The sequence below is a fragment of the Ruditapes philippinarum genome, unplaced genomic scaffold (assembly GCF_026571515.1).
Source record: "Ruditapes philippinarum isolate M1 unplaced genomic scaffold, ASM2657151v2 ctg3777_1_1_1_1, whole genome shotgun sequence".
NCBI classification, from domain to species: domain Eukaryota; kingdom Metazoa; phylum Mollusca; class Bivalvia; order Venerida; family Veneridae; genus Ruditapes; species Ruditapes philippinarum.
In genome coordinates this window covers 62,060-89,150 of record NW_026852477.1, presented here as the reverse complement: position 1 = coordinate 89,150, position 27,091 = coordinate 62,060, and the positions used below count along the sequence as shown (strand labels likewise).

General features: G+C 32.5%; 1 protein-coding gene across 2 annotated transcripts; it reads right to left on the bottom strand.

The window, feature by feature from the left end:
• Positions 1–440: 440 nt before the first annotated feature.
• LOC132714313 (arrestin domain-containing protein 3-like) lies at positions 441–27,051 on the bottom strand. 2 transcript variants are annotated; one of them, XM_060697164.1, is made up of 7 exons: positions 26,841–27,051; positions 20,551–20,664; positions 15,245–15,462; positions 14,016–14,198; positions 12,712–12,897; positions 10,908–11,076; positions 441–10,210 (listed from the first exon to the last, which is right to left on the bottom strand). In XM_060697164.1, exons 1-7 carry the CDS (start codon positions 26,956–26,958, stop codon positions 10,065–10,067), a joined length of 1,134 nt encoding a protein of 377 aa, XP_060553147.1. In that variant the 5' UTR covers positions 26,959–27,051; the 3' UTR covers positions 441–10,064. The 2 variants fall into 2 exon arrangements, with proteins under 2 accessions (XP_060553147.1, XP_060553140.1); XM_060697157.1 differs by lacking the exon at positions 20,551–20,664 and adding an exon at positions 20,361–20,483 and having other exon boundaries at positions 26,841–27,048.
• Between the last annotated feature and the right edge of the window lie 40 nt (positions 27,052–27,091).

Here is a 27,091-nt window from a genome sequence, read left to right as displayed (position 1 = left end):
TCTCTCTCTTTTTTTTTTTTTATATTTGATGCTTATGCTATGACCAACATTAAGTATTAAGCTTATTAAAAATTCAGATTTAACTTGGATTTCATTTATTAATATCAAATCACCCTGTGTATAATTTGTACTTGACAAAGTACATTAGAATCTAAGAGAAAGGGTAAACTTTTGAAAGGGGCGTCCGTGGCTGATTGGTTAAGGTCGTTGACTTCAAACCACTTGCCCCTCACTGCGGTGGGTTCGAATCCCTACAGGGACTTTGGATTCTATCATGTGAGGAAGCTATCCAGCTAGCTTACGGTACATCGGTGGCCGTTGGTGCCTGAAATAATGCACGGAAGGGCACCCCGAGGTCTTCCTCCACCAGTAAAGCTGGAACGTCGCCGAATGACCTATACTGTGTCTGTGTGACATAAAATATACAACAAAGGAAATCATTCAGTTTACAGTATTTTATTTTACTTGTATATATGAAAGTAACAATATTTAGCAACAGTAATGCCGTATAGAGAACTAATTTGAGTCAGTATCATCACATAACAAACCCTTGACTTCAAACATTTAATTTATGAAAGTTTCAGAGCTCATTATATAAATGGTATGAAACAAATTCCATTGCAGAGCCCACAATCTCTACTAATATCAAAGCTGCATTTTATAAATAGGTAAAAATATTTTGTTGTTGGGCTAAAACCAAACATTCTACAGATTCATTAGTCTTTTTTAATAGTATTGAAAATCTCAGCAAATATTGTTCATAAATTAATTATTTTAGAAAGAACACCCCACGGTAAAACAAATGTTCGTATATGGATTTTAACATGCAAAATATGAAGAATATATTTGCCTTGTTGCATAGGCAATTAAAACATTACAGTTGTGAATATCTAAAATAAGGCAAATGTGGTATATTCCCATCTAAACAACCCTCTACTGTTACAGCGTTCTGACGTTTATAAAAAAGTAATTATCTAATAAAAGGAGAGATAAAATTCGTACGGAAACATCTGTTCGATAATATAAGAATATAGTCACATGTACTGTTATAATAAAGCCAAGTTGTTGATTTTCTATTGATGTTCAAATTACCCAAAGATGGAGTTTTTCATGCAAACAGAAATTGTACATACAAATTCCCCACAACGATATTGCAGTCATTTACGCTTACAACACTCATTTTAGTCGTCCAGACACCACAGTAAGAATGGGAGTCAATAAGAACCCTTTTAAATGACAAAATATAGCTATTTCTGTTTTAATAAAATTGATAAAATGCAGCCTTAACATCACAATTGAGAATACATTATACAATACATAAATGTAAAATAGTTATGAAAAAAAAAGTCTAAAAAATAGAATTATATAAAAACAGTTTTAACAATAGCATTACGGATATACACCTAGTCAAGTAAAAAGACATTCTAAGATACCATCATTTTTTATCATGTCTTGCCTCATACAGACCAGACTATGGATATGGTATAAAATGTGGATTACACACAGACTAGGGTATCATAATAGCAATATAAGCTCCATCTGGTGTTTAATTACCTAAACCTTGTTGAAAGCTATCGTGGTCTAGGCACAAAATACAGACTGACATCCTATAATTATCATATTATTATTTCAATGTGAATATTCATCCATTATAACAAGCTTTAGAAAATTATTAAAACTTACAACATCAATTATTCAACATATCAAAACTTTGGGAAAAAGGTTTTATATACCCACTCTGCGGAATTTCTTCAAAGAAAGTCTTGTCCAGCTTCCATTTTTGGAGCCTATTGTCAATTTAAGGATTTCATCAAGATAAAAATTTAAGGTTTGTCATCTAACAGTATAGAGCCTGGTCAGACTGCATGGATGTACAGATTAGCCTGTCTCTATACTGGTGGCAAGGCTCATCACTTTCAGTTCCAGCTAGGTAAATGTTAAAGTATCATATATCAGAAGCAGCAACAATTCCTATTCCTATTGTTTAAATTGGTAACAAAAATATATTGCATGGAATGAACTTTATTAGTTTACCCTCTAATCAACGAAAAAATAGTATACGAATGTTTAAACAAATGCATAAGATTCATAAAATATGGATGACAAAATCAAATTATAAAACTTTTAATAACCATATTAATTCTTATACAAAATGTATAACAAAATATGTACCAGAAGCAGGTTGCCCACTTTACTCTGAGCTGGATAGTAAACTTGCCCTTTGTCTGAATATCGAGATATTTTCAAATTAAAGGTAACACTGACCTTTACCCTTTTGACACAAAAATGGATGTTGCAGGTACAATTCACTTCAAATCATCAAAATGTAACCGAATATCAAGTTTCATAGTTGTAATTAAAGTTATTGACCATAAACAAATATCTAATCAATAGTAAACAAATGCCATTGAGACCTTGACTGCTGACACAAAATGACTATGGCTAATTACATTAACCAAAGCTTATTCCTTCTCAAATTATTGATGGGACAAAGAAGAAGTGAAGTATGTCCATATGATGGACATACAGACCAACCAAATCATGGTAAGCTACCACATTTTATACCACATTTTACATAAAAATCAATAAACCAGAAAAAGGATTAATCTTTAGGATTATGCAATTTAAAGAGCAAACTTCCATGAATCTTTATTCACACTACTTCATACCAATTAACATTTACTTAATTGATATTTCTTATACTACACTGGTACATGTATATATTTTACTATACTGGTACATATGTATCTATATATAATTATATATGTATTTATTATAATTTTACTACTGTATACTGGTACATATTTTACAGTAACTATACGAGTACATATTTTAGTATAAAGGTTCATGTACATATTTTACTAAAATGGTACATATTTTACTATACAGATACATGATTTACTCATTGGTAAAGATTTTTATTATGCATATTATTATAATACTTTTTTATTGATATAATTTTAACTTCACTGGTACAATGTTGAACTATTTCAGCACATACTGTACTTATTCAGTTAGTTTAACATACTATTCACATTAAGAAAACCTACAAAAGTTAACAAAACAAAGAACATTTAATCAGAAATAACTAGAACTGCCACTATCATGGCGTGAATACCCCCGCATACTACTAATCATGATTAACTTCCATGCCAAATATGAAGACTGTGAGTCAAAGGAATATTAAGTTATTTGGCAGACAAGTCCTGTGACCTTGACCTTTGACCTGGTGACCTCAAAGTCAATAGGGGTCATCTACTAATCATGACTAACCTCATTGCCAAATATGAAGACTATGGGTCAAAGCAATCTTTAGTTATTGGGCAGACAAGCTTTATGAAGTCAAAGCCCTTGTGACCTTTGACCTGGTGACCTCAAAATCAAAAGGGGTCATCTACTAATCATGACTAACCTCCATGCCAAATATGAAGACTGTAGGTCAAAGGAATCTTAAGTTATTGGGCGGACAAGCTTTTTGAAGTCAAGGCCCGTGACCTTGACCTTTGACCTGGTGACGTCAAAATCGATAGGGGTCATCTACTAATCATGACTAACCTCCATGCCAAATATGAAGACTGTAGGTCAAAGGAATCTTAAGTTATTTGACAGACAAGCTTTTTGAAGTCAAGGCCCCTGTGACCTTGACCTTTGACCTGGTAACCTCAAAATCAATAGGGGTCATCTACTAATCATGACTAACCTCCATGCCAAATATGAAGACTAAAGGTCAAAGGAATCTTAAGTTATTGGGCGGACATGAAAAAACCGATGGACAGCCGGACGGACGACCGATTTGGAATAAAGGGCCATTTCTATTGTTATTTTCTTTTGTTTAATAGAGGGCCATGACCCCTTATTCTATTGTTACGGAATGAATTCTATTGTTCCTTTTGTTCTGTTTACAGTTAGATGGCCCCCTATCCCTATTCATTAGTGCGGCCGGACGGCCGGACAGACGGACAACCTGATTCCAGTATACCCCCCTTACAACTTTGTTGTGCGGGGATATAACAAGTCACATGGACTTATTTAGTGTAAGATGAAAAAAAAGTTATGTAAAGACAATACAAAGCAAATATAAAATGGCAAGAAAAAAAAAAGTAAAAAGAAATTGGACATAAAGAAATATCTGAACATATTTTGAATATCTTAATGCTCATCGTTACTTTGGTTATGACTGACTGGATAAGCAGAAAGGCCAGGTTTTATACAGATGACACTTGTAGTCATTGTCATTCCAAATGTAACAAAATGAAAAATGATGGATTTATGCAGTCATGTAGTAAAGAGCCTGAAGTAATTTTCAAAAACAAATGATAAGAATCAAAACCTATCTTTATATATATATTATTAAAATAAGGAATTCCTTAATATTAAAACGGATATTCTTAAAACATAATACAATGTAATTCTAAGGCAGAATCGGACCACAAGTCTATATTATATATGCACAAATTTTAAAAGTTATAAAACTATATAAGGCATGTCTGTAATCAGTAAATTATTTGTCTGTATCTTCATAAAAATCTTATATCAAAATACATGTAACTAAATTGGAAAAAAGATGTTTTATTTTGACAAGTAAACCTAGAAATTATTCAGATACTAAAATTAGCAAAATAATATTTTGATAGGGACTGTTTTATTCAGTTTCCTTAGATAAAACAGAAACATTTAAGTGTACATTAAACTACATATCTGCCACCTGCTGTGTGTAACAGTTTTATTTAGATTTTGAAAAGGATATTCCAAATACCAGTTTGAAAGAGATATGGTGGTACATTTCCTTTTAAAGCAAATAATGCATGCCTAATTTTTTTGCTAAATAGTTAAAACCTTACTTAAAATAGCAGCTGATTATTTTATTCCAGAACATTTTATTTGATTTACATACAATAACAATATGTATGTTTTTAATTACTGGGACATTCTAGGTTACAATTGTTTTGACAATCGACCGTAAGAAAACATCTGGAAACAACATATTAAATTTTCTATTTTAAAATTTTATAAAATTATTTTGTTAGACAATAATCAAGACACTGTTTGTTAAAACTCTCTGTCCCTCCCTCTCTCTAGCTCTCTGTCACTCTAGACATGAAAATAAGAACATAAGAAAATGAGAACAAAATTATTGCACAGATTATGAATAAAAACCCCAACTATTTCACCTGTAATAGCTATAAGCTCATCATATCAAAATAATATCAAAAAAACAATATTTATCATCAAATTACACGTATATGTAATAAGTACACAATGACATGAACAATTGTATTTACATATACAAGAACATGTGTGTGCAAAGCTTATACCTTACATATTTTCTTTCATTACATAGTATAATAAAGTAGACATTCAGTAATTTTTGTGAACACTTGCAGACACTGGCATTCAAAAGGAAAGGGTGATAAATTAACCATATAAAATATATCCTATGTGATTACCATCATGATCCATAGGAAAAACTGAAGAGAATTTTTTAAAACACAACCACCATGATTATCACTTGACATCGGATACTTTACTAACCAACATATCATGTACAGTAGAAATAATCAAAATGCAACTATTTGTAAAGTTTCACAGGAGTTAAACATGATTTCAAAAAAAGCATTTTCTTACCAAATTTAAAGGGAGACACAGGCAAAATTTTCATTTCTTTTTTTTTTTTTTTTTTTTTTTTTTTACTTATTTTTCTGTAAATGTCCTCAAAATGAATACACTGGACAGTCACAGGAACAAAGCATTTTTGCTTATAAAGAATAAAATGGTGCTTTCCTAACTTATGCTTCAAACCCAAAATATATAGAATTTTAGAGAAATCCAAGCTGGGACTTTAATAAAATATCATTTAGCCTGATTTGAGTGCATAAGATCATTTCGATATTTTATCATCAATTTGCCTAAGTACCCCTATAAAGGAGTCTGATAAAACAAGCACCTGTCTAATTAATATCTGTCAGTGTCTTACATGTTGAAATAGCAATCATTATCACTGCTAGAAACGACCTGAAATATATCTTGAGATTTAAAGGGATACTCAGGCAAAATAATGGCAAAAATATAAAAATGATTTTCTGTACTCAAATCACCCTAAAATGACATTTCTTAAAGTCCCAACATGAATTTCTGTATAAATTCTATATATTTTGGGTTTGAAGTTTAAATATATCTATATATGTTGAACGAAATTTTGACGCGAACAGAATCACCGAATAGTTTAAAAACAAGTCATGCGATTTGAACAAACCCTGGAAGTTACAATAACAAATATTGTGGATATTGTATGATTGAAACAAGTCTAAGTAATTGATTTGACATGTTTTTTAACGCGTCCAGAGTACAGAGTGACAACTATTGTGAAATTTTAGCGCTCTAACCTGACCCACGCGGGTCAAGTTAGAAAAACACCATTTTATTCTTTATATGGAGAAAAGTTTTGTTCCTTTGACTGTTTAGTGTATTCATTTTGAGGACATTTACAGAATAATGAATGAAAATTTCAAAACTAAGAAATGAAAATTTTGCCTGTGTCTCCCTTTAAAGGAGTCAATAAAACAATTCAAGGACTTTGTTTTATTTTCTACACAAATTATTCTTTACGGACATTTTAAAAACATTGAAAAGTGGGACATAAATACATGTATTTATAAGAATAAATAGGAAACAGGCAGGGAAATCAACACATCAAAACTTGACACATTTAAGTTTTACTGTATAAACCCCTAAATGAATATTCTATTCCTTGCATGTTAATAACAAGCTATCATGCCTTTTCATACTCAGATTGTCATAACTTATTTTATACAGACTTGAAGAACAATGCAGGGCACTGCCTTCTTATATTTGGAATTTTAGGATCAAAATAATAATAGAAGCTTTTATGCGGATTAAAACTGATAACTGTTCAACTGTGCCTAAAACATACACTAACCTTAGACAATACACTAACCTTCCAACAATTATTATTCCATACTAAATATCTAAACTTCAAGAAAAATGTGGCTACCACATGATTTTTGTAAACGAAATAACACAGGTTTCAACAGGATACTTCATGACATATATTCAAATGGCCTAAAATGGCAGATTTTTAAAAAATATATAAATGAGAACTTAGTATAACATCTAATTAATTACAGGTAAGATTTATTGTCCTGGTATAACCATTTCCTGTATAAAATGTCCATTTTATTAATTCTGTGTAAGTTGGGATGACAATACAGAATCCCTGACAATTAGCCTCTCGGACATTTTTCCCCTCCTAATTATAGAGGTAGTAATGTTGTAGATTTATCAGAAAAACAAACAAGAGGGCCATGATGGCCCTGAGGTCGCTCACCTGTATATAGGCACCCCCCCCCACCCCCGGGCCAATTTTTACCCAAGGGCTTTTATTTGTTTATTTGAACAGACTTGGTACACACCCATAAGAAGATTTTCATGCTAAACATCTAAGTTCTAGCTCATTGGCTTTTTTAAAAGAAGATTTTTAAAGATTTTACTATACACATATAGTTAAAAACAATGTCACCCCTGGGGCAGGGCCAGTTTTGACCCCCGGGCGTTTATTTTAACAAACTTTGTAGATATTTACTTAAAGATATTTCATGCTTTATATCTAAACTCTAGCTATTTGGGGTTTTTCCAAAGAAGATTTTTAAGCTTTTGCTATACACATATAAGGAAAAATCAATGACCCCCCCCCCCCGGGCGGGGCCAGTTTTGACCCCAGGGCTTTTATTTGAACATACTTGGTAGACACCCATTAAAACATGTTTCATGCTAAATATCTTAGCTCTAGCTCTTTGAGTTCTTTAAAAGAAGATTTTTTAAGTTTTTACTATATGCATATAGGGAAAATCAATGACCCCCTGGGGCGGGGCCAATTTTGACCCCAGAGCTTTTATTTGAACAAACTTGGTAGACACTCATTAGAAGATGTTTCATGCTAAATATCTTAGCTCTAGCTCTTTGGGTTCTTTAAAAGAAGATTTTTTAAGTTTTTACTATATGCATATAGGGAAAATCTATGACCCCCTGGGGCAGGGTCAATTTTGACCCCAGGGCTTTTATTTGAACAAACTTGGTAGACATTCACTAGAAGATGTTTCATGCCAAATATCTAAGCTCTAGCTCTTATGGTTCTTTAAAAGAAGATTTTTTAAGTTTTTACCATATGCATATAGGGAAAATCAATGACCCCCTTGGTGGGGCCAATTTTGACCCAAGGGCTTTAATTTGAACAAACTTGGTAGACACTCACTAGAAGATGTTTCATGCTTAATATCTTAGCTCTAGCTCTTTGGTTCTTTACAAGAAATTTTTTAAAGTTTTTACTATATGCATATAGGGAAAATCTATGACCCCCTGGGGCGGGGTCAATTTTGACCCCAGGGCTTTTATTTGAACAAACTTGGTAGATATTCACTAGAAGATGTTTCATGCCAAATATCTAAGCTCTAGCTCTTATGGTTCTTTAAAAGAAGATTTTTTAAGATTTTACTATATGCATATAGGGAAAATCAATGACCCCCGGGGCGTGGCCAATTTTGACCCCAGGGCTTTAATTTGAACAAACTTGGTAGACACTCACTAGAAGATGTTTCATGCTTAATATCTTAGCTCTAGCTCTTTGGGTTCTTTAAAAGAAGATTTTTTAAGTTTTCACTATATGCATATAGGGAAAATCAATGACCCCCTGGGTCCGGGCCAATTTTGACCCCAGGGCTTTTATTTGAACAAACTTGGTAGACATTCACTAGAAGATGTTTCATGCCAAATATCTAAGCTCTAGCTCTTACGGTTCTTTAAAAGAAGATTTTTTAAGTTTTTACTATATGCATATAGGGAAAATCAATGACTCCCAGGGGCGGAGCCAATTTTGACCCCAGGGCTTTTATTTGAACAAACTTGGTATACACTCACTAGAAGATGTTTCATGCCAAATATCTAAGCTCTAGCTCTTATGTTTTTTTAAAAAAAGATATTTAAAGTTTTTTCTTTTGGTTGCCATGGCAACCAGAGTTCTGCATGGAATTAAATTCTTTGAACAATTTTTAAAGGTGACCACCAAAGGAACATTCCTGTGAAGTTTGGATGAAATTGGCTCAGTGGTTTATGAGGAGATGTCACTTAAAGCAAAAGTTTACGGACGGGCGGACGATGGCCGGACGCCGGACGAAAAGCGATAAAAATAACTCACCCTGTCACTTTGTGACAGGTGAGCTAAAAAACAAGAACTAAATGGAACAGACAATATAAAATCATGAACTTCATGAGGATAGATAAAAGTTACATTGTTAATGTATACTCTAAAAATTTCAAAATAAGTAATTGAACATTTCTAAACTTTATCAAGTAGTTTCCAAACATGTAACAAACTCATTGCTTTAAAGTAAAAACCTTTTAAAAACAGAAGCATATGTTGTTTAACAACATTCTGTTTATATACATGTACACTATTCATCTTTGTTACATAATAGAGATATTCTATGTTAACAACCCGTTTGAGAATCAATCATTGGATTACAGATACCACCTAATTTTACCATTGAATATTTCATAAAAAAATATTTTATTAGACATAGTTCTAGAAAGAACACACATACTTAGTTAAAAACATGTCATGGAAATTAACAAAACTGTAAAACAATGTAGAAAGATAAAAAGTTTGAGCAAAAATATAAGACCTTTCCAAAGTCCTTTCACTCACCAAACACTTTATTGCACAAAGACTTTTCTCACATAAAATAATTAGAGAATGATGTACAGTTTTAATAACAAGAACCTAAAGCAGTAACAGATCTGTCATGTTGTGTAAGCATCAAATGAGCCGCGTCACAACAAAACCAACATAATGTGTTTGCGACCAGCATGGATCCAGATCAGCCTGCACATCTGCGCAGTTTGATCAGGATCCATGCTGTTCACTTACAGACCCTATAACAAGTAAAGAAATTAAAAGCGAACAGCATACTACGCGGACGCCAAAGCTGGTCTGGATCCCTGCTGGTCGCAAACCCATTATGTTGGTTTTGTGGTGATGCTGGTCAAATGAACTAATACTGGGCTGGGGCTGGAGGCTGACTCATCCAGTCGTAGTAGGTGTAGGATGGGGCGTAATTCATATTCCCTCCGGCATTTTTATCATCATCATCTGTTGTATCGACCTTTCCGAAGACACACTCATGATAGGCTGGTGGTGCTGTATAGATTGAATAACACAGAAAACATGTATTAATAAAACAGTAAAATCTTTTATTTAATTAACTCTAATGTGGAAGCATGCAATGAATTATTTAAGAATTGTTAAATTATTATAAATATATATATTTTTTTTATTTTATTTTTTTTATTTTTATTTTTATTTTTGGGGGGGGGGCACTTTCCAGCTTTACTGGTGAAGAAAGACAGGTGCCCTTCCATGCATTATTTCAGGCACAAAATTATTGACAACTCAGTACTAAGTAGAATTACTGACGTTCTGTAAGCTAGAATGATAGCTTCCTCACATGAGAGAATACACAGTCTTTGTTTGGACTCAAACCCACAGCAGTGAGGGGCAAGTGGTTTGATGTTAACCACCTTAACCACTCGGTCATGGACACCTACAAAATCATTTCTATTTATAGTAATCAGAGTTATAAACTGATGTAACATGTATATTTGTATACTGCAAAGTAACCTATATATTTATAGTTATCAGATTTCTTCATAACTGTTGTGGTCTTTTCTAGTTCTCTTTTGCTCTGTTTAAAGTTTGGCGGCCGTCTATTTACTATCTGTAGAGCGTAAAACAAGCACGATACAATAATACGTCCTGAAGCTTCTTCAGCATACAAGAAACTATTTTCAAATATAGTCCAATAAACAAGACAGGTCATTTCAAATATAAAACTTACGTAGGTCAAAGTTCACAGGAGCACTAAATCCCATTGGTTGGTTAGTGATGGTTCCTGGCTGCATCTGAGGCATGTACTGGCTTACAACTGATTGTAGAGGTATAGAACCTATAACCACAGGAAGTTCTAATGTCAGATCAAATGGTGTGTCCGAGACATCAACAGCTAGCTGGAAATTAAAAAACAATCTAGCATTGTTTATGTTTGATTTATACAGAATTTTTTTTTACTTTGATTGTGTAGGAAGCTATAAGCTATAGACAAAGCTATAGGAAGCTATAGACAAACTTTCAAAACACTGACTTGCCCTAGACAGGCTTTGAACCCATACAGCAAGCGATCATTAGATTACTAGTCTGATGCGCTAACCACTAGGCCATTCCCCCACTCTTGTTCAAGTTTGTTTTGATGACTATGGTTATATTAAGTACAACTTTGTTTCAGCACTTCAGTCACACCGGTTAGCAAATATCTAATCAGTTATCAATTATTCTGATTAAGTACAAATATGATCAAACAGTCAAGTTTATCAATAATATCACTCCACCAGGAGCAGACAGTAAATGCTGTCATAACAAAAATAAGTATCATCTCCAACAAATCAATACAACAATGACATGTGCTGCACACAGTCAGTGTACACAAACTTGGAAATCCAATGGTTCTCTATCCCATTAACTTGTAAGACTGGTAAATCTATGTAGTATGTAACATATCATGTGATTATTAACATGGTTTATACCCACACTCTACAATTTTACGCTTATCATGGTCAATTTTGTGTTCTATGTCAAAAGTGAAACAGTCCACTGTGACTTAGAGAAATAAACAGATAAAATTAAATCAATGGGGTTGCCAGCTCCATTGTTTCAGGCAGAACCTTACACTTCAATTAGGAAAACAATTAAGTTTCTTATCAATGTGATATTTGTTTGTTTGTTTGTTTGTTTGTTTCATTTTACGCCGTTTTCCAACAGTATTTCAGTCATATAGGCGGGTAGTTTCCTAACCATCGTTCCTGGAGAGTTACACCAGTACTAGACTACCTTCCTCCGCGCTTAACTACCAAAGCATCTCCCGGGGATCGAACCCACGCCAGAGAGGTAACTGGATTAGAAGTCATAGACTCTAACCCCTCGACCACAGAGGCGGCTAATGTGATATTTAAGAGACATTTTAAGATTTTCATAACTAGAATCATTAATGATGTTAAATGTTTACTAGTATATAAATTACACATAGGTTTGTGGGTAACAGTAAAAATATCATCCCGGGGGAAATATTATTACCCGTGGTTAGCATAAAGTAAGGGCTAATAACTATCCAAAGGTTTATAACTCCATATTCATTAATCATGTTAAATGTATACAACCTTACTTCAAACATACCTCCATTGATCAAGAAGTGTTACATTCCTATTACTACATTTAAATTCTCTTTTTAGCAAACATTATTCACAAAACACAACATAATTGATTTTACAGAGGTTATTGCTCTGAAAAGATTAACTAACTAAATTTATATAAATTTAAGCTAAACGTATAGTTTTCTTGGGGATAGTTGAAGACAAATACAGCTTAAAATGGGTCAAACAATTAACATTCATGTGTGTCTAAGGCAAAGAGTAACACTAACATTTACTACCACAGTACATGTATTTGGTTTTCAAATTGATACTATAACAAAAGTATTAATTCATCACTAAATACAAGTCAAAATAATAGAGAACCTTTACAAGCTAGAACTGCAGTTAATCATGCTACATTAAATTGTAAAAAAAATATGATTACCAAATATTGCTTACCACTACGTAATAGTCTATTTCTATGATATTGCAGTAAGGTAAGAAAGATGGAGGTACTGGTGGCACCTGAATCCTCTCACCACTCCAAATATCCGAGCCTCCAGGTGTAATGCTGCCATGCTCTAGACGGGCAACTTCTGTAGTCTGTTTCGTCTTAGAGCCACCATGAGTGCGGTAAGTGGTTTTCTAAAACATTTCAGCACACGTAAATTAAGAATAAAACCCATAGTTGTTTTTTTTTGCTTAATTAAGCCCTCAGAGGAAATTTACATATTAACAGTCAGATTGGACTTAAAACCCCTGCAATGTAATTTGCAGTAGTAAAATAAAGCTAACTGAGTCAGGACCTTATCAAATCAGGATCTTTTTAAGTCAGAACCTTAGGATATCAGAAGCTTTCTAGGTTAGAACCTTGCTTCGATCTTTGATTGGATTTAATTAAATTAGGACCCTGTTAGGGCAGCAAAACAAGTCAAAGCCAACAAAAATTTGTAATCTTAATTCTTAACAAGAACTGTCGGAGGACAGTAACGCTCGACTACTCAAAAAGTTGTCACAAGGGTGTTTCATTGAGTATAATAATGCTTACCTATATGAATTCATAAAATTGTCCAAAAAGGTACAAACCCTTCAGTAGTTATGGAGATAACGTCTAACAAGCAAAAATTTACCTAGAATTTGTAAGTCAAAAAAGGGGCATAATTATGCACAAAAAAAACAAATCAGAGTTATGGGACTTGTGCCATTCATCTTATATAATCACAGAAAAAAGTGTGTGAAGTTTCAATCCATTCCCTTCAGTAGTTATGGAGATACCAGCTTACACGCAAAAACTTAATCAAGAATTTTTAAGTCGAAAAAGGGGCATAATTATGTAAAAAGCAAATCAGAGTTATTGGACTTATGCCAATCATCTTAGATAATCACAGGGAGCAAGTGTGTGAAGTTTCAATCCATTCCCTTCAGTAGTTATGGAGATACCAGCTTACACGCAAAAACTTAACCAAGAATTTCTAAGTACAAAAAGGAGCATAATTATGTAAAAAAGCAAAACAGAGTTATGGGACTTGTGCTTATCATCTTAGATAATCACAGGGAACAAGTGTGTGAAGTTTCAATCCATACCCTTCAGTAGTTATGGAGATACCAGTTATATGCAAAAACTTAATCACTGGGACGCCGACGCCGACAAATGGGTGACTGCATTAGCTCGATTATTCTGCGAATAGTCGAGCTAAAAATAAGAAGTTGATTGTTGCTAATTTTGAAACATACAAAATGAACCTGTTGTGTTTGTAACTTACCATCATAAGTTTGACCTTTGAACTGTGGACTCCTCTACCAGTGCCCTCATTTATCTCAGCATTACAACAAATAGATTCTCCCGGCACGTAGCCTGTCCTGTCAATACGAAATGTTGCTGTGATTGGCTGGCTCTCACAACAGCAACAACAAACTGTCTTAGAGTCATTACTTTGTTGTGGTGACTGCAAGAAGAAATAATAATTATCAAAATATTTGGAATGCATATTTTGGTCTTCATAACAAGTATATTTGCCTGTAATTTGCATCTTAAGTAAAATTATGTCACCTCATAAAAATTTGTTACAAAATAGTCTATCTATTGTTTCCTTTTAATGAATGAGTTCTTCTGATAAAACCATTCAAAATCGTTTTGAATTTAAATGTCTCGATAGAATTTTAGATATACTTAGTAGGCAGACTTTCTAGCTCACTTTTGTATAAAAGTATAATTATGTATCAATAGATTCATTAATAAATTCATAATGTCTAATGCATAAATGTTACATACTGGTTTTTTTTCAACTTTTTTTCAACAAGTTTCATAACTTAATAAACTTAATAGATCATACAAGTAGCATTCACATTAATACATATATCATTATCAGTTATATGGGATTTTAACAGTCACATTTTCCAGCTATTTCTGTTAATTATTTATTAAAATGCAACAATCAGACTCCCTATGGATCTGTTAGATTAATGCATATATTTCATTAGGAAATTGTTTCACTGCTGCTGTCAATAGTAACAGTAAGTTAGTTTCAATGTAAAATTTGACAAAAACTTTCAACCTGGGACATAATATAGTACGTTATTGTATGTCCCAGTTTCAACTTTCATTTGTATATACAACATGTATGACCTATTCTATTGTTTCCATCTTTATAAAAATAGAATTCATAAATGATTTTGTGAAACACTAAATAAAATGTAAGGTACATGTTTTTTTTTAATTATCTTTTGTTGATAATCATCTGTACCTCAATAAAAGAATAAAAGGTAAACAGTTACCTATTTGATTTAAGAGTTTAATATTTAATCTGTTCAATTTAAAAACAGTGGTCTTACATTACAATAGCAAAGCACATGTTTTATGTAAATTCAATATAGTGAACATAAAATCAATTTAAACTTTTCCTGAGAATACCGATTCTTTAAAGTATGGAAGATTTCAAATCATTCATTCTTTGCCAATACAATAAACATAATAATAAATATATAAACAAACCATGGCATTTGCTTGAGTGTTCAGATCTAAAACTGAGCCAACAGTGAACAGCATCTTGTATTCAGGATCAAACTTCCATGGTCGATCTATATTTGCCTTCAGCCAGTATCTTACATAGCAACTGGATTTCCCCTCAAACGACCCGGGTATATTAATGGGAAGTACAAATTGAAATGGGAACAAATGGTTCCCAGCATGTAGGGTAATATCTTCACCAGCTAAAATAAAAAGAAGATACTTATAAAACCACAAATTGAGGCTACAGATCGACAGTGCAACAAAGCTAAAATTTTTAGTAGAATTAAAACATTGTACACATTGTACATGCTTGTCATGAATATTATATAAATAACACATGGGTTTGAGGGTAACAGTATATAAATAACACTTGCGTTTGTTTGTACGCCTCGGATAACAATATTTTTCTTGGGATGATATTAAATTTACTGTTACTCAAAAACCCATGTGCTATTTACTAGTATTTTATTTCCACAAACAATAACTGTGATGATTTTTATGATAACTTTATTTTATTTTCTTTAAAAAATAGACCATGTGACCAGATTTTATACTGTCAAAAAATACTGTTACCCTGTAACAGTACAGATTTGTTAGTTACATGGTATTGTCCAACAACATTGACCTGGCACTCTTGCCATTGACCCTGAAGTCGGTATGTAATAGTTACCGTACAAGGAATAGGTCTGCATAGTATTTACAGACCCAGGTGGTGATTTGAAGACCAAGAGAGCTTAGCGATCGAGGTTTTTAAAAGGCATCGGGTCTGTAAATACTATGCAGACCTATTCCGAGTGCGGTAACTATCTTACCTACATGCTCCTCTGTTTTTCTATCCATACATCAGTTTTTAGCTCAGTATTTATTAATATTACTCACAAGAAACATATTATTTATGTATTTTATCATGTTTAAGAAAGCATTCCAAAGCCAAGCAAAGATACCATCCGCTACGCTCTTGTAATTCATTCGTTCACAAATCAGGTGTTATTTGAAAATTCTCATGATTTTCGTGGGGTTTCATTAGGTAATGTACTTGTTGAGTTGAGTCACAGAAAATGAAAACAGAACTTGTCGAGTAGGGCAAGGTAAGATAATTATTTTGATATATGAATACATAACATATTAATAATATCAACAAATACTGAGGAAGATAAAAATGTTTTCTAATCATAAAAACGGAACACTTTATCTTTATAATTAATAAATTTCCTGGTAAACAGATTTCTTATATAATTAAAATATACATTTTTTTCAGAAAGTAAAATATGGGGTTCTATGAATAAATATTATAGTAGTACATGTAGTTACACCGTTATGTAAGTTGGGTTTTGTTGTTGTTGTTTTTTATGATGGCTGATTTTAAATGTTCTTAGAATTTCATCCATGTTTGGAAGAATTTTCTTTAGGTGTATTCTTAATTAGCATCATCCGTTATAAGACCGCATGTAAGCACGCAGTCTAGAATGGAAGCGAAAGTCGTATTCCTGGTACTGGTATACAAAATCTAAATTGTGATGTAAAAATAACTGGAAAAAAATGAGAAAAACGATCCGTTGTATTCCGTTGTCTTGGTTTATTTGTAAATCATGACCCGACTTGTACTCCGTAGTCTTTCCCGATATTTTCAATAACTAATCTTTGATCTGTTTATACACGTGACACTTTTCAACCAATCATAATTTACTTTTCTAGTCAAACCCGTTTTTCAAATTGTATACGCTTTTTATAGTGCAAATTAAAATACCAAATATCTCTGGATATATTAAATATTTATTCAGGTAAATAAGATTTTTGTATTTTATAAACATATTTCTAAATATACTGTAAATCTTAAGTTTGATAATTATATAATGTAATAGTATTAACGAAATCAATTTTGTGTTTTGTTAGCGGACTGTAACGCGCCATCACACCTACATGTATATTGTTTCGTTTGTTTACATTTTTGACAGCTGTCATCTGTCAAATGATAATTCTATATGTTATGTTTGTATAATGTTATTTTCTTTATATTTTCAGATTTGTTTTATTCTTTATCATATTTATTGATAAAGTAATTATATAAAACCCCAATTATAAACTTTATGAACTAGTTTTGTCATTACTCAAACCTACAAACCTTATACTGTTATACGGAAGCTGAGAGGCCGGTGACATTAGAATGGTGTAAATTTAAGATTTCTCTTAGCACAGTTGGTAAAGGGGTTTCACTTGTGGGTGTGAACTGGTAGGTTAGAATCCTATTTCAGCTACTTCTCTTTTCTTTTAATTATAAAACTGGCATTCTCTAGAAACTATTGCAAATATTTTTGTTATGTATACTATCAGTGTAGTATTTTTGATAACTGCCTTTATTACGTGTATGCCCTAAAGCATAAAGCATATAATATTACATAAAGTCACAAAGAGAACCGTTGAAAGATACTGTAATGAAATAAAAAAATATAATTGTGTATAAAAACGCCACTTAAAAGGTATTCTAAAACCAAGTGTAGTAAAACAATTTCAAATTAATTCTTGCAAGTAAATAAAAAATTCATAACGTGGTGTTGGCAAGGAATTGAACCAGAGACCTTTAGATAGGTAGTGTGACATCTATTCCAATACACCACACCTCACTAGAGACATAAGATTGACAAATCAGTTGAGTGTGTGGGCACCCGTGTCCTTTGGACACATTTCTAGTTTTTATCAAATTTGACAAGGTTTTTTAATATAACATACTTACACACCAAATATAAGCACATTCACTGAAATCCTTCAAAACTTATGCTGCAGACACTCATAATTTTCACTAAAAAATTGCTTAAAAAGAGGCATAGCTCTATTAATAATGAGCTGTTTGCAGACAAAATTGGACTTGACATGAGTTTTGATACATAATATATACATGTGTACATGAAAAATATAAACAAAAACACTGAAATCCTTTAGAAACCAATAATTTCAGTTATAAATTGCGTAAAAAGGGGCATAACTATTAATAATCAGTTGATTGCAGCCAAATATAACTAAACCTGAATTTGAAAGAACAGTCATGCTTACATGCCAAATATAAACACTGTCATGCAAAATATAAACACTAAACACAGTCATGCCAAATATAAACACTAAACACAGTCATGCCAAATATAAACACTAAACACAGTCATGCCAAATATAAACACAGTCATTGAAACCCTTCAAAGTTATCCTGTGGAAACCAATTGTCTTAGGACTGACATACTTACAAAATGGTACTTATGTGATTTTTCTTTTGATCTTTTTAGTCATTTTTAGTCACACAAGGCCTTAAAAAAGACACAAAAGTGAAATCAGAATGAACAGGTTAAAAAAACAAGAGCACCGCTAGGCGGAGCATTATATGCCCGAAAGTACTCTTTCTTTTTGTGAGGAAGACATTGGAATTAAATACAGTATTACTTCCTTCAAAAAGCAATCCTCCTTTATAGCTGAAGAACATTCATGTATATATGCAGTTGCTGTTTTCAAAGCACCACCATCAAGTTGTTATCTTGTAAGTAAAAATGCTAAAACGGATGGACACCAAGACGTCAGGGGTATAAAGCTGTTAATCCTATAAAATTTTACAGCTGTAGTTCGATTAATACTTGAGTTATTGAGTGAAAACTGTTTCCAGTTTAAAGGTGATAGTCATCCCTTGATCTTTGACCTTGTGACCCCAAAATCAATAGCGGTCTTCTACCCAATATGAACAATCATCCTATGAAGTTTGAATACTGTGGGCCAAATGGAACTTAGGTTATGCTCCGGAAACCATTTTCAGTATAAAGCTAATAGTGACCTTGACCTTTGGCCTTGTGACCCCAAAATCAATAGGGGTCTTCTACCCAATATGGACAATCATCCTATGAAGTTTGAAAACTGTGGGTCAAATGGAACTTGAGTTATGCTTCGGAAACCATTTTACGTATTTAGCTAATAGTGACCTTGACCTTTAACCTTGTGACCCCAAAATCAATAGGGTTTTTTTTACCCAATATGGACAATCATCCTATGAAGTTTGAATACTGTGGGCCAAATGGAACTTAAGTTATGCTCCGGAAACCATTTTCAGTATTTCGCTAATAGTGACCTTGACCTTTGACCTTGTGACCCCAAAATCAATAGGGGTCTTCTACCCAATATGGGCAATCATCCTATTAAGTTTGAATACTGTGGGCCAAATGGAACTTAAGTTATGGTCCGGAAACCATTTTCAGTATTAAGCTAATAGTGACCTTGACCTTTGACCTTGTGACCCCAAAATCAATAGGGGTCTTCTACTTAATATGGACAATCATCCTATGAAGTTTGAATACTGTGGGTCAAATGGAACTTAAGTTATGCTCCGGAAACCATTTTCAGTATTAAGCTAATAGTGACCTTGACCTTTGACCTTGTGACCCCAAAATCAATAGGGGTCTTCTATCCAATATGGGCAATCATCCTTTGAAGTTTGAATACTGTGGGTCAAATAGAACTTAAGTTATGCTCCGGAAACCATTTTCAGTATTTAGCTAATAGTGACCTTGACCTTTGACCTTGTGACCCCAAAATCAATAGGGGTCTTCTACCCAATATGGGCAATCATCCTATGAAGTTTGAATACTGTGGGCCAAATGGAACTTAAGTTATGCTCCGGAAACCAAATTGCTAACAGACGGACGGACGGACGTACGGACGGACGGACGGACGGACGGACGGACAGACGGACGCCAGGGGGTATAACATAATATGCCCGAAATTCTTTCGGGCATATAAAAAATGTACTATTACCTATTGTTTTCCTAGTCATACAAGTACCTCTGTGTTTGTATGGACAGACAGACAGGATGTGCATCCAAATTGGGATAAGAAGCCATTTCTATTGTTATTTTTTGTCTGATAGAGGGCCTTTGGCCCCTTATTTTATTGTTATGGATTTATATTAATGAATTCTTTTTTTTTTCTTTTGTTCTGTTTACATTTAGATGGCCCTCTATCCCTTTTTGGTAGTACAGACAGACAGACCAATGGACAACACTATACCACAATACTTCCAAAAGTTTCTTTAGGCGTAAAAAAAAATAAAATAAATAAACTCCACTCTCACCATTGCCATAGAGTGGTAGCACAACATCAACATAATCTTCCGAGGCACTATATGTCCGTCTGTTGTCCCCTGATCCTTCCGACCAATATATGTGACCTTTTCCACGGCATTTCACACGCACACCTTAAAACCATTAAAGCAAAATGCATAAATGTAATTTTGCTATAACAATAAAAATGAGAACTCTTACCATTGCCATTATAAAGTGTGAGCATCACATTTACATATGTTTCTGAATCCTTAGTTGTTGAGTCCCCATCTTCCCATTCTATGTGTCCTTTCCCTTTGCATAGAATATGAATGCCTGAAAAGGTTCACATTTTATTTACATATACATGCGTATACATGTATATTATATCACCAGATAAAAATGCGAGCTCTTCATGCAGTCAAACCACCAGTCAGCTTCTTGTTGAACAGATTTAATGATTTAACTAAATTGTCAAGATATAACCACTGGAAGATTTTCTTAGCAAAAAACGTGGCAAGTAGGACTCTATCGAGAAATGTAGCTTAAAAAGGTTTAAACCCAAATGATGAAAAAGGAAATTACTGGGCAAAAAGGTTGCCTGCCCTTTTGAAATGCATTTTAATTTTGATACTGAACAAGTATTGAAAGTTTGAAAAGAAAAACCTTTGATATTTCTTTAGAAAAGGTGCATAACTTTTGAAAAAAAATGTTTTTAGGATTATCTGCCTTTTCAATATTGTATTAAATATGTAAACCATTGGTTTACCAGGTAATATGTTAACCAATTCTGCCAGGAGGGTCATGATTTTTAACTTTAAACTTATAATATTCAATTACATTATTTCAATTTTTTCTTACTTATTCAAATTTCTCATAAATTCTCTTCAATCAAAATATTCATGATATGATTAACATCATCATGTTTACAGCCTATGAATCGGTTAAAGAATGTGATTTAATCAACATTTCTCTTCCTTGTAGTATTAAATTTAGCACATGTACCTTTAAAAAAGCAGTTTGTGTATGTACAAATACCACTTACAGCAGGTGAGCAAAGTCAGTATACAGATTGTGTTTTATTTACATTTTGTATATTGGCAAATAGCAATATACATATATTAAGATAGAAAACAGAATTTAATACATTTACATGTAGGATCAGACACAAGTTTATAATTCTATAGAACCTGGTGAGTTCAAAGAGTCTCTAGCAAGGCAAATCTTACTAATATTGTAATGATGCATACTATAAGGGGAAAGTCTTTATTTCTGTAAGCAAAAAACTTTTCACTCATTGATAATTAAGTACTGGTTGGTCCCAGGAACAAATAACATCAACTTTGTGTTTACAAAGACTGCCACTCACAATAACGTTTCTTTTTTTTAATAAAATACGATTATGGTAGTTAGAATCATCATGACAATAGGCCACTGACTCTGGATATTTTTTTTTAAATACATTTGTAGTTGAAATATCAACAGAAAATAGAATTATAAAATATATAAATTTAAATGTGATGCTATTTTTCCTGCTATTTTTTACAAATTGCAAATTGATATGTTGACTGTATACTGTTGTGGGGTAAAAAATTAAGACCTCATTCACAATAATTTAAGACAAGTAACTAAATTTTTGAACTTTGTCCGAGTGGGTAGGTATTGTAAATGTAACAGGATGGACAAACGGACACTCAGTGATCACAATTATTTATTCAATTAACATCCTAGTTATTTACCCAGGTTCACTTAAGATTATGTGCATTGAAAATTAAAGGAAAGCATATATATGCATTTCAAAGTTCAGTAGTTTTATTCAAGATAACATATTTATCTATCATAAAGTTCCAAAGTGTGATAAGTCAAATTATATAAAAAACAACATTAAAGACAGAGGGAAAAAAGAGAGAAAATGACTTAAAGTGACATTATGCCCATATATGGGTATATATTGAGTGAATAGGTGGCAGTCAAAATATGTTTACATTTAGACATAATTCCCTTTAATTTTATAATTTACATTGTATGAACGAAAATAATTTGTGTGGCCCAAGAAATTTTCTATAAATATCTATCAGAATTTACCTGTGACATTCAATTTATTAAATGTGTGGGGCAGTCTTTTTACATTTTATGCAGATTTATAATGTATCCAAAACATTCTCCAGCATCAACTGTTGGCTAATTTCACCCTTTTGAAATATATAGTCAATTCAACTTAACTTGACAATGAAACAAGAGCTGTCTGTAGGACAGCATGCTCGACTATTCTAAGTGCTTGATAGTAAAAGAGCCTTGATAATGTTAAATTTTTTAAGTTCACAAAAGGTCTAATTTTTTTTGGATAAATTCATGTTATAGGCCTTAGAGAGAGTGTTATTATACAGTATTGGCTTGACTATTCGGAAGGTAATGTCACAAGGGTGTTTTATTGAGTATAATAATACTAATTACCTATGAATACATAAATTTGACAGAAAGGTACAAAGGCTTGTTATTAAGATGTTTTATCAAGTAAATCACTGCTTTATTATTATGAATGCATAAAATTGTCCCAAAAAAAGGCACAAACACTTCAGTAGTTATTGAGATAACAGCTTACAAGCAAAAAGTTTACCAAGAATTTCTAAGCCTAAAAAGGTGCATAGTTATGACAAAAAATCAGAATTATGGCCTAAATGCAAGATAGAATTATGGATCTTTGTCAGTGACCTACAATTATGACCCTAAATGCATATGTGAAGTTTTAAATAAATACCTTGAATAGTTATTGAGATATGTAAAACTTGCATGTAAAAATTAACCAAGAGACTAAGTAGAAAAGGGGATATGAATCAGCCTTAATGCAAGATAGAGTTATGGAACTTGGTCAGTGACATACAATTATGACCCTCCAATTATGACCCTAAGTGCATGTGTAAAGTTTCAAGTAAATATCTTTGAAGACCTTTAACCTTTAACCAAAATTTCTAAGTTTTAAAGAGGCAAATAATAATGCAAATATTGCAGGCAGAGTTATGCAATTTTGCAAACTGATGTACATTGTTACTATAAAAAAGTATTTTAAATTTTAATTGAATATCTCAAGCAATAATTGAGATATTTGACTTTACAAAAAAAATTTAACCAAAATTTCTAAGTTCCAAAGGGGCATAATTCTGTCAATATTGTAGGCACAGTTATCCAACTTGCCAATCTGATGTACTTTGTTACTATTAATAAGTATTGTAAGTTTCAATTGAATATCTCAAGCAATAATTGAGATATTTGACTTTACAAAAAAACTTTAACCAAAATTTCTAAGTTCCAAAGGGGCATAATTCTGTCAATATTGTAGGCACAGTTATCCAACTTGTCAATCTGATGTACCTTGTTACTATAAATAAGTATTGTAAGTTTCAATTAAATATCTCAAGCAATAATTGAGATATTTGACTTTACAAAAAACTTTAACCAAAATTTCTAAGTTAAAAAGGGGCATAATTCTGTCAATATTGTAGACAGAGTTATCCAACTTGTCAATCTGATGTACCTTGTTACTATAAATAAGTATTGTAAGTTTCAATTGAATATCTCAAGCAATAATTGAGATATTTGACTTTACAAAAAACTTTAACCAAAATTTCTAAGTTAAAAAGGGGCATAATTCTGTCAATATTGTAGGCAGAGTTATCCAACTTGTCAATCTGATGTACCTTGTTACTATAAATAAGTATTGTAAGTTTCAATTGAATATCTCAAGTAATAATTGAGATATTTGACTTTACAAAAAACTTTAACCAACGCAGACGCCGACGCGGACGCGGACGCCGACGCCGACGCCGGGGCGACTACAATAGCTCTCATATTCTTCGAATAGTCGAGCTAAAAATGAGCATAATGTCACTTTAATATCAAGTCTTTATTTATAAACTTTATGGAAAAAAATGCCATTAATGGATTAAAAACTAACAAACATGTAAGTAAGTTTTTGAAATTATTTTTTTTCCCACTATAGGATTGCAGTATTTCAAAAGAATCGTAACACATTTACTTTCATATAAAATCAGCAAACTGCTTATCAGTCTAGTAAGTCCACTGTTAATAAAAATAATTTAAAACAGTAAGCCGGTTAAAATTTATTAGTATGTATTTACAAAATTAAATTGGTCGTTCGGCTGTGCTGCGCATGACCAATTTTAATTTTGTAAATGCATACTAGTAATAGAAAGAGCACCGAAACACGAGGCTATCTGATTTGTACGAGGGGGCATAGCCCCCGAGTATAAATCAGATTGCCGAGTGTTTTGGTGTTCTTTCTCTTTTGTATCATAGTCAAATATAAAAACACGTTCCCTGCTGTCACAATATGAAACCCCGGGAAAAAGTAACCAATGAACGAGCATCTGAATATGATATTTCTGTCGCGGCAGAAATATCATATTCAGATGCTCGTTCATTGGTAACTTTTTCCCGGGGTTTCATATTGTGACAGCAGGGAACGTGTTTTTATATTTGACTATGATACAAAAGAGAAAGAACACCAAAACACTCGGCAATCTGAGGTAATTGGTAACTTTTTCCCGGGGTTTAAAACTGTGACAACAGGGAACGTGTTTTTATGTTTGACTATGATACAAAAGAGAAAGAACACCAAAACACTCGGCAATCTGATTTATACTCGGGGTAGCGCCCCCTCGTACAAATCAGATAGCCTTGTGTTTCGGTGCTCTTTCTATTACTTAACCTATACCTTATACGTGTAATTAGCAAAACTAGCATGAAATAATGAATAAAGTTAAGATCACTGTTGTAGATAGCACATGTATTTACAATTTATAAATCAGACTAATGAAAAGCATTCATTGTTTAATAAAAATGAGATGTAGTAAACATGTAATTATATGCAATCCTCCTATATAAATATGCTACACAAATATCGGCGGCACTTCAAATACCCAAATATACCCAAATACACCCAAATATAGCCCATATATACCCAAATATAGCAATATTCATTTTGTTCGTATAAAATACAGATTATAATGAGAAAATGAATTAATATTTATAACATATTATGACTTAATAGCAGCTATAACTTTCATTCTTTCCGTAATACCGTATAAATGGGCAGTTCAGATGTTGTAAGAAAATAAACTTGTGACATTTGCTTATCTACAGTAAGTTCATAAATGAGTATACTTGCAATTTAAGATAAAGATATGGAAGATATGATAATATTTGATGTCTACATTTTTTTTTTTTGTGTAACTTTGTTCAAATTTCATACAAGTGTCTGTCGTATTTTTTTTAAATTTAATATAGCTTTAATGGAGTATACTGTATTTGGGTATATTTTGGTTCAAAACACAATGATAGGAAAATGTATATTTGGGTATGTTTGATTTTATCTGAGTGAATGTGTAATAGGGAACGATCTGAGATATGCATCGTATATGTCACTGATAAGAGACCTGTTCTAAAAATAGCCACATAGCGATAAGTTTCGGACAAGGAAACTGGTTAATCTACATGTAGATTATACAACATAATGGTTACGAATACTTTTATTCACATTTCTCTCAATGGAAATGATGTTCCTGGAGTTAAACTTGCATAAAGCATGATTGAAATGGTTTAAAAAAGATGACATGGTGAAAAAAAAGAATTTTCGGGGCAATACTTTCCCTGAATGTCAATTTGAGAAAAATGCTAATAAAAATGCTGATTCTAGTATTTATTTTATCAGAAATAATGTATATGTACATGCATGCTTGCATGTATACTTACCTGAATTGACAATTGAGGTCCGTGATTTAACATACACTGTTTACGTATAGACAATAAAATACATTTGTTTTTTATTTTATGTCTCACACAAAATATTTGTTGTTAAAATCATCGCCAATTACTGGTGCATTTTTTAAACTTTGTTTTATTGACAAGGTGTAAAGATATATATATATAGAGGTCAGAGCAGATTGTGACATATGTTTAAATTTAACTTAAAAAAGTACAGAGTGTAGTGTCCCTTTTCTTTTCACACTAAATTCCATTTCCAACTTGTTTGCTTTCTACAATTGTATTAAATATCTTAAAATATTGCATGTAAACAAAGTAAATGTACGCTGATTAACATCATGTATAATGTGTACTCCCTAATCCCTTGTCCGAAAGTCAGTACAGGTGATGAAGTGGTGATAAGGTAAAATCTATTTTTAGAACAGTGCTCCCTTCAGATCGAAGGCTATTGTAATTCATAATAAAACAGCACTTTTTTGTATAAAACATTTATTTTTAGTATATTTTGACATTATTTTTAGTATATTTGGACAGTATTTGTGTATATTTGGACAGTATTTGTGTATATTTGGGCAACATTTGGGTATTTCGTGCTGCCCCATAAATATACGGAAGATAATTAAAGTTTTGCAAAAATAGGTAATGTCCGCGGTATATAGTACGAAAAGTGCACAAATCACACGGATATCCCTTTAACGGATATCCCCAGACACCGCTAATCAATCACTCACCTCTCATTTTCATATCCTCGGCTAACTCTATGATAACCTGTCCTTGTATAACTTGTCCAGGATAATATACAACCTGTGGACTATTCAGTGTAATCTCTAGTTTCCGTAACTTCGGCATTGTTTTAATAATTGTAGGATATTTCACAATTTTACTTAATTAAATCCCTGCAAACGCATTCGGAATAGTTCGGATCTTATCATCCGTAACAGTGCAAAAATAAATAATTAAAGGGGAAGTGAGGTCAAACAGA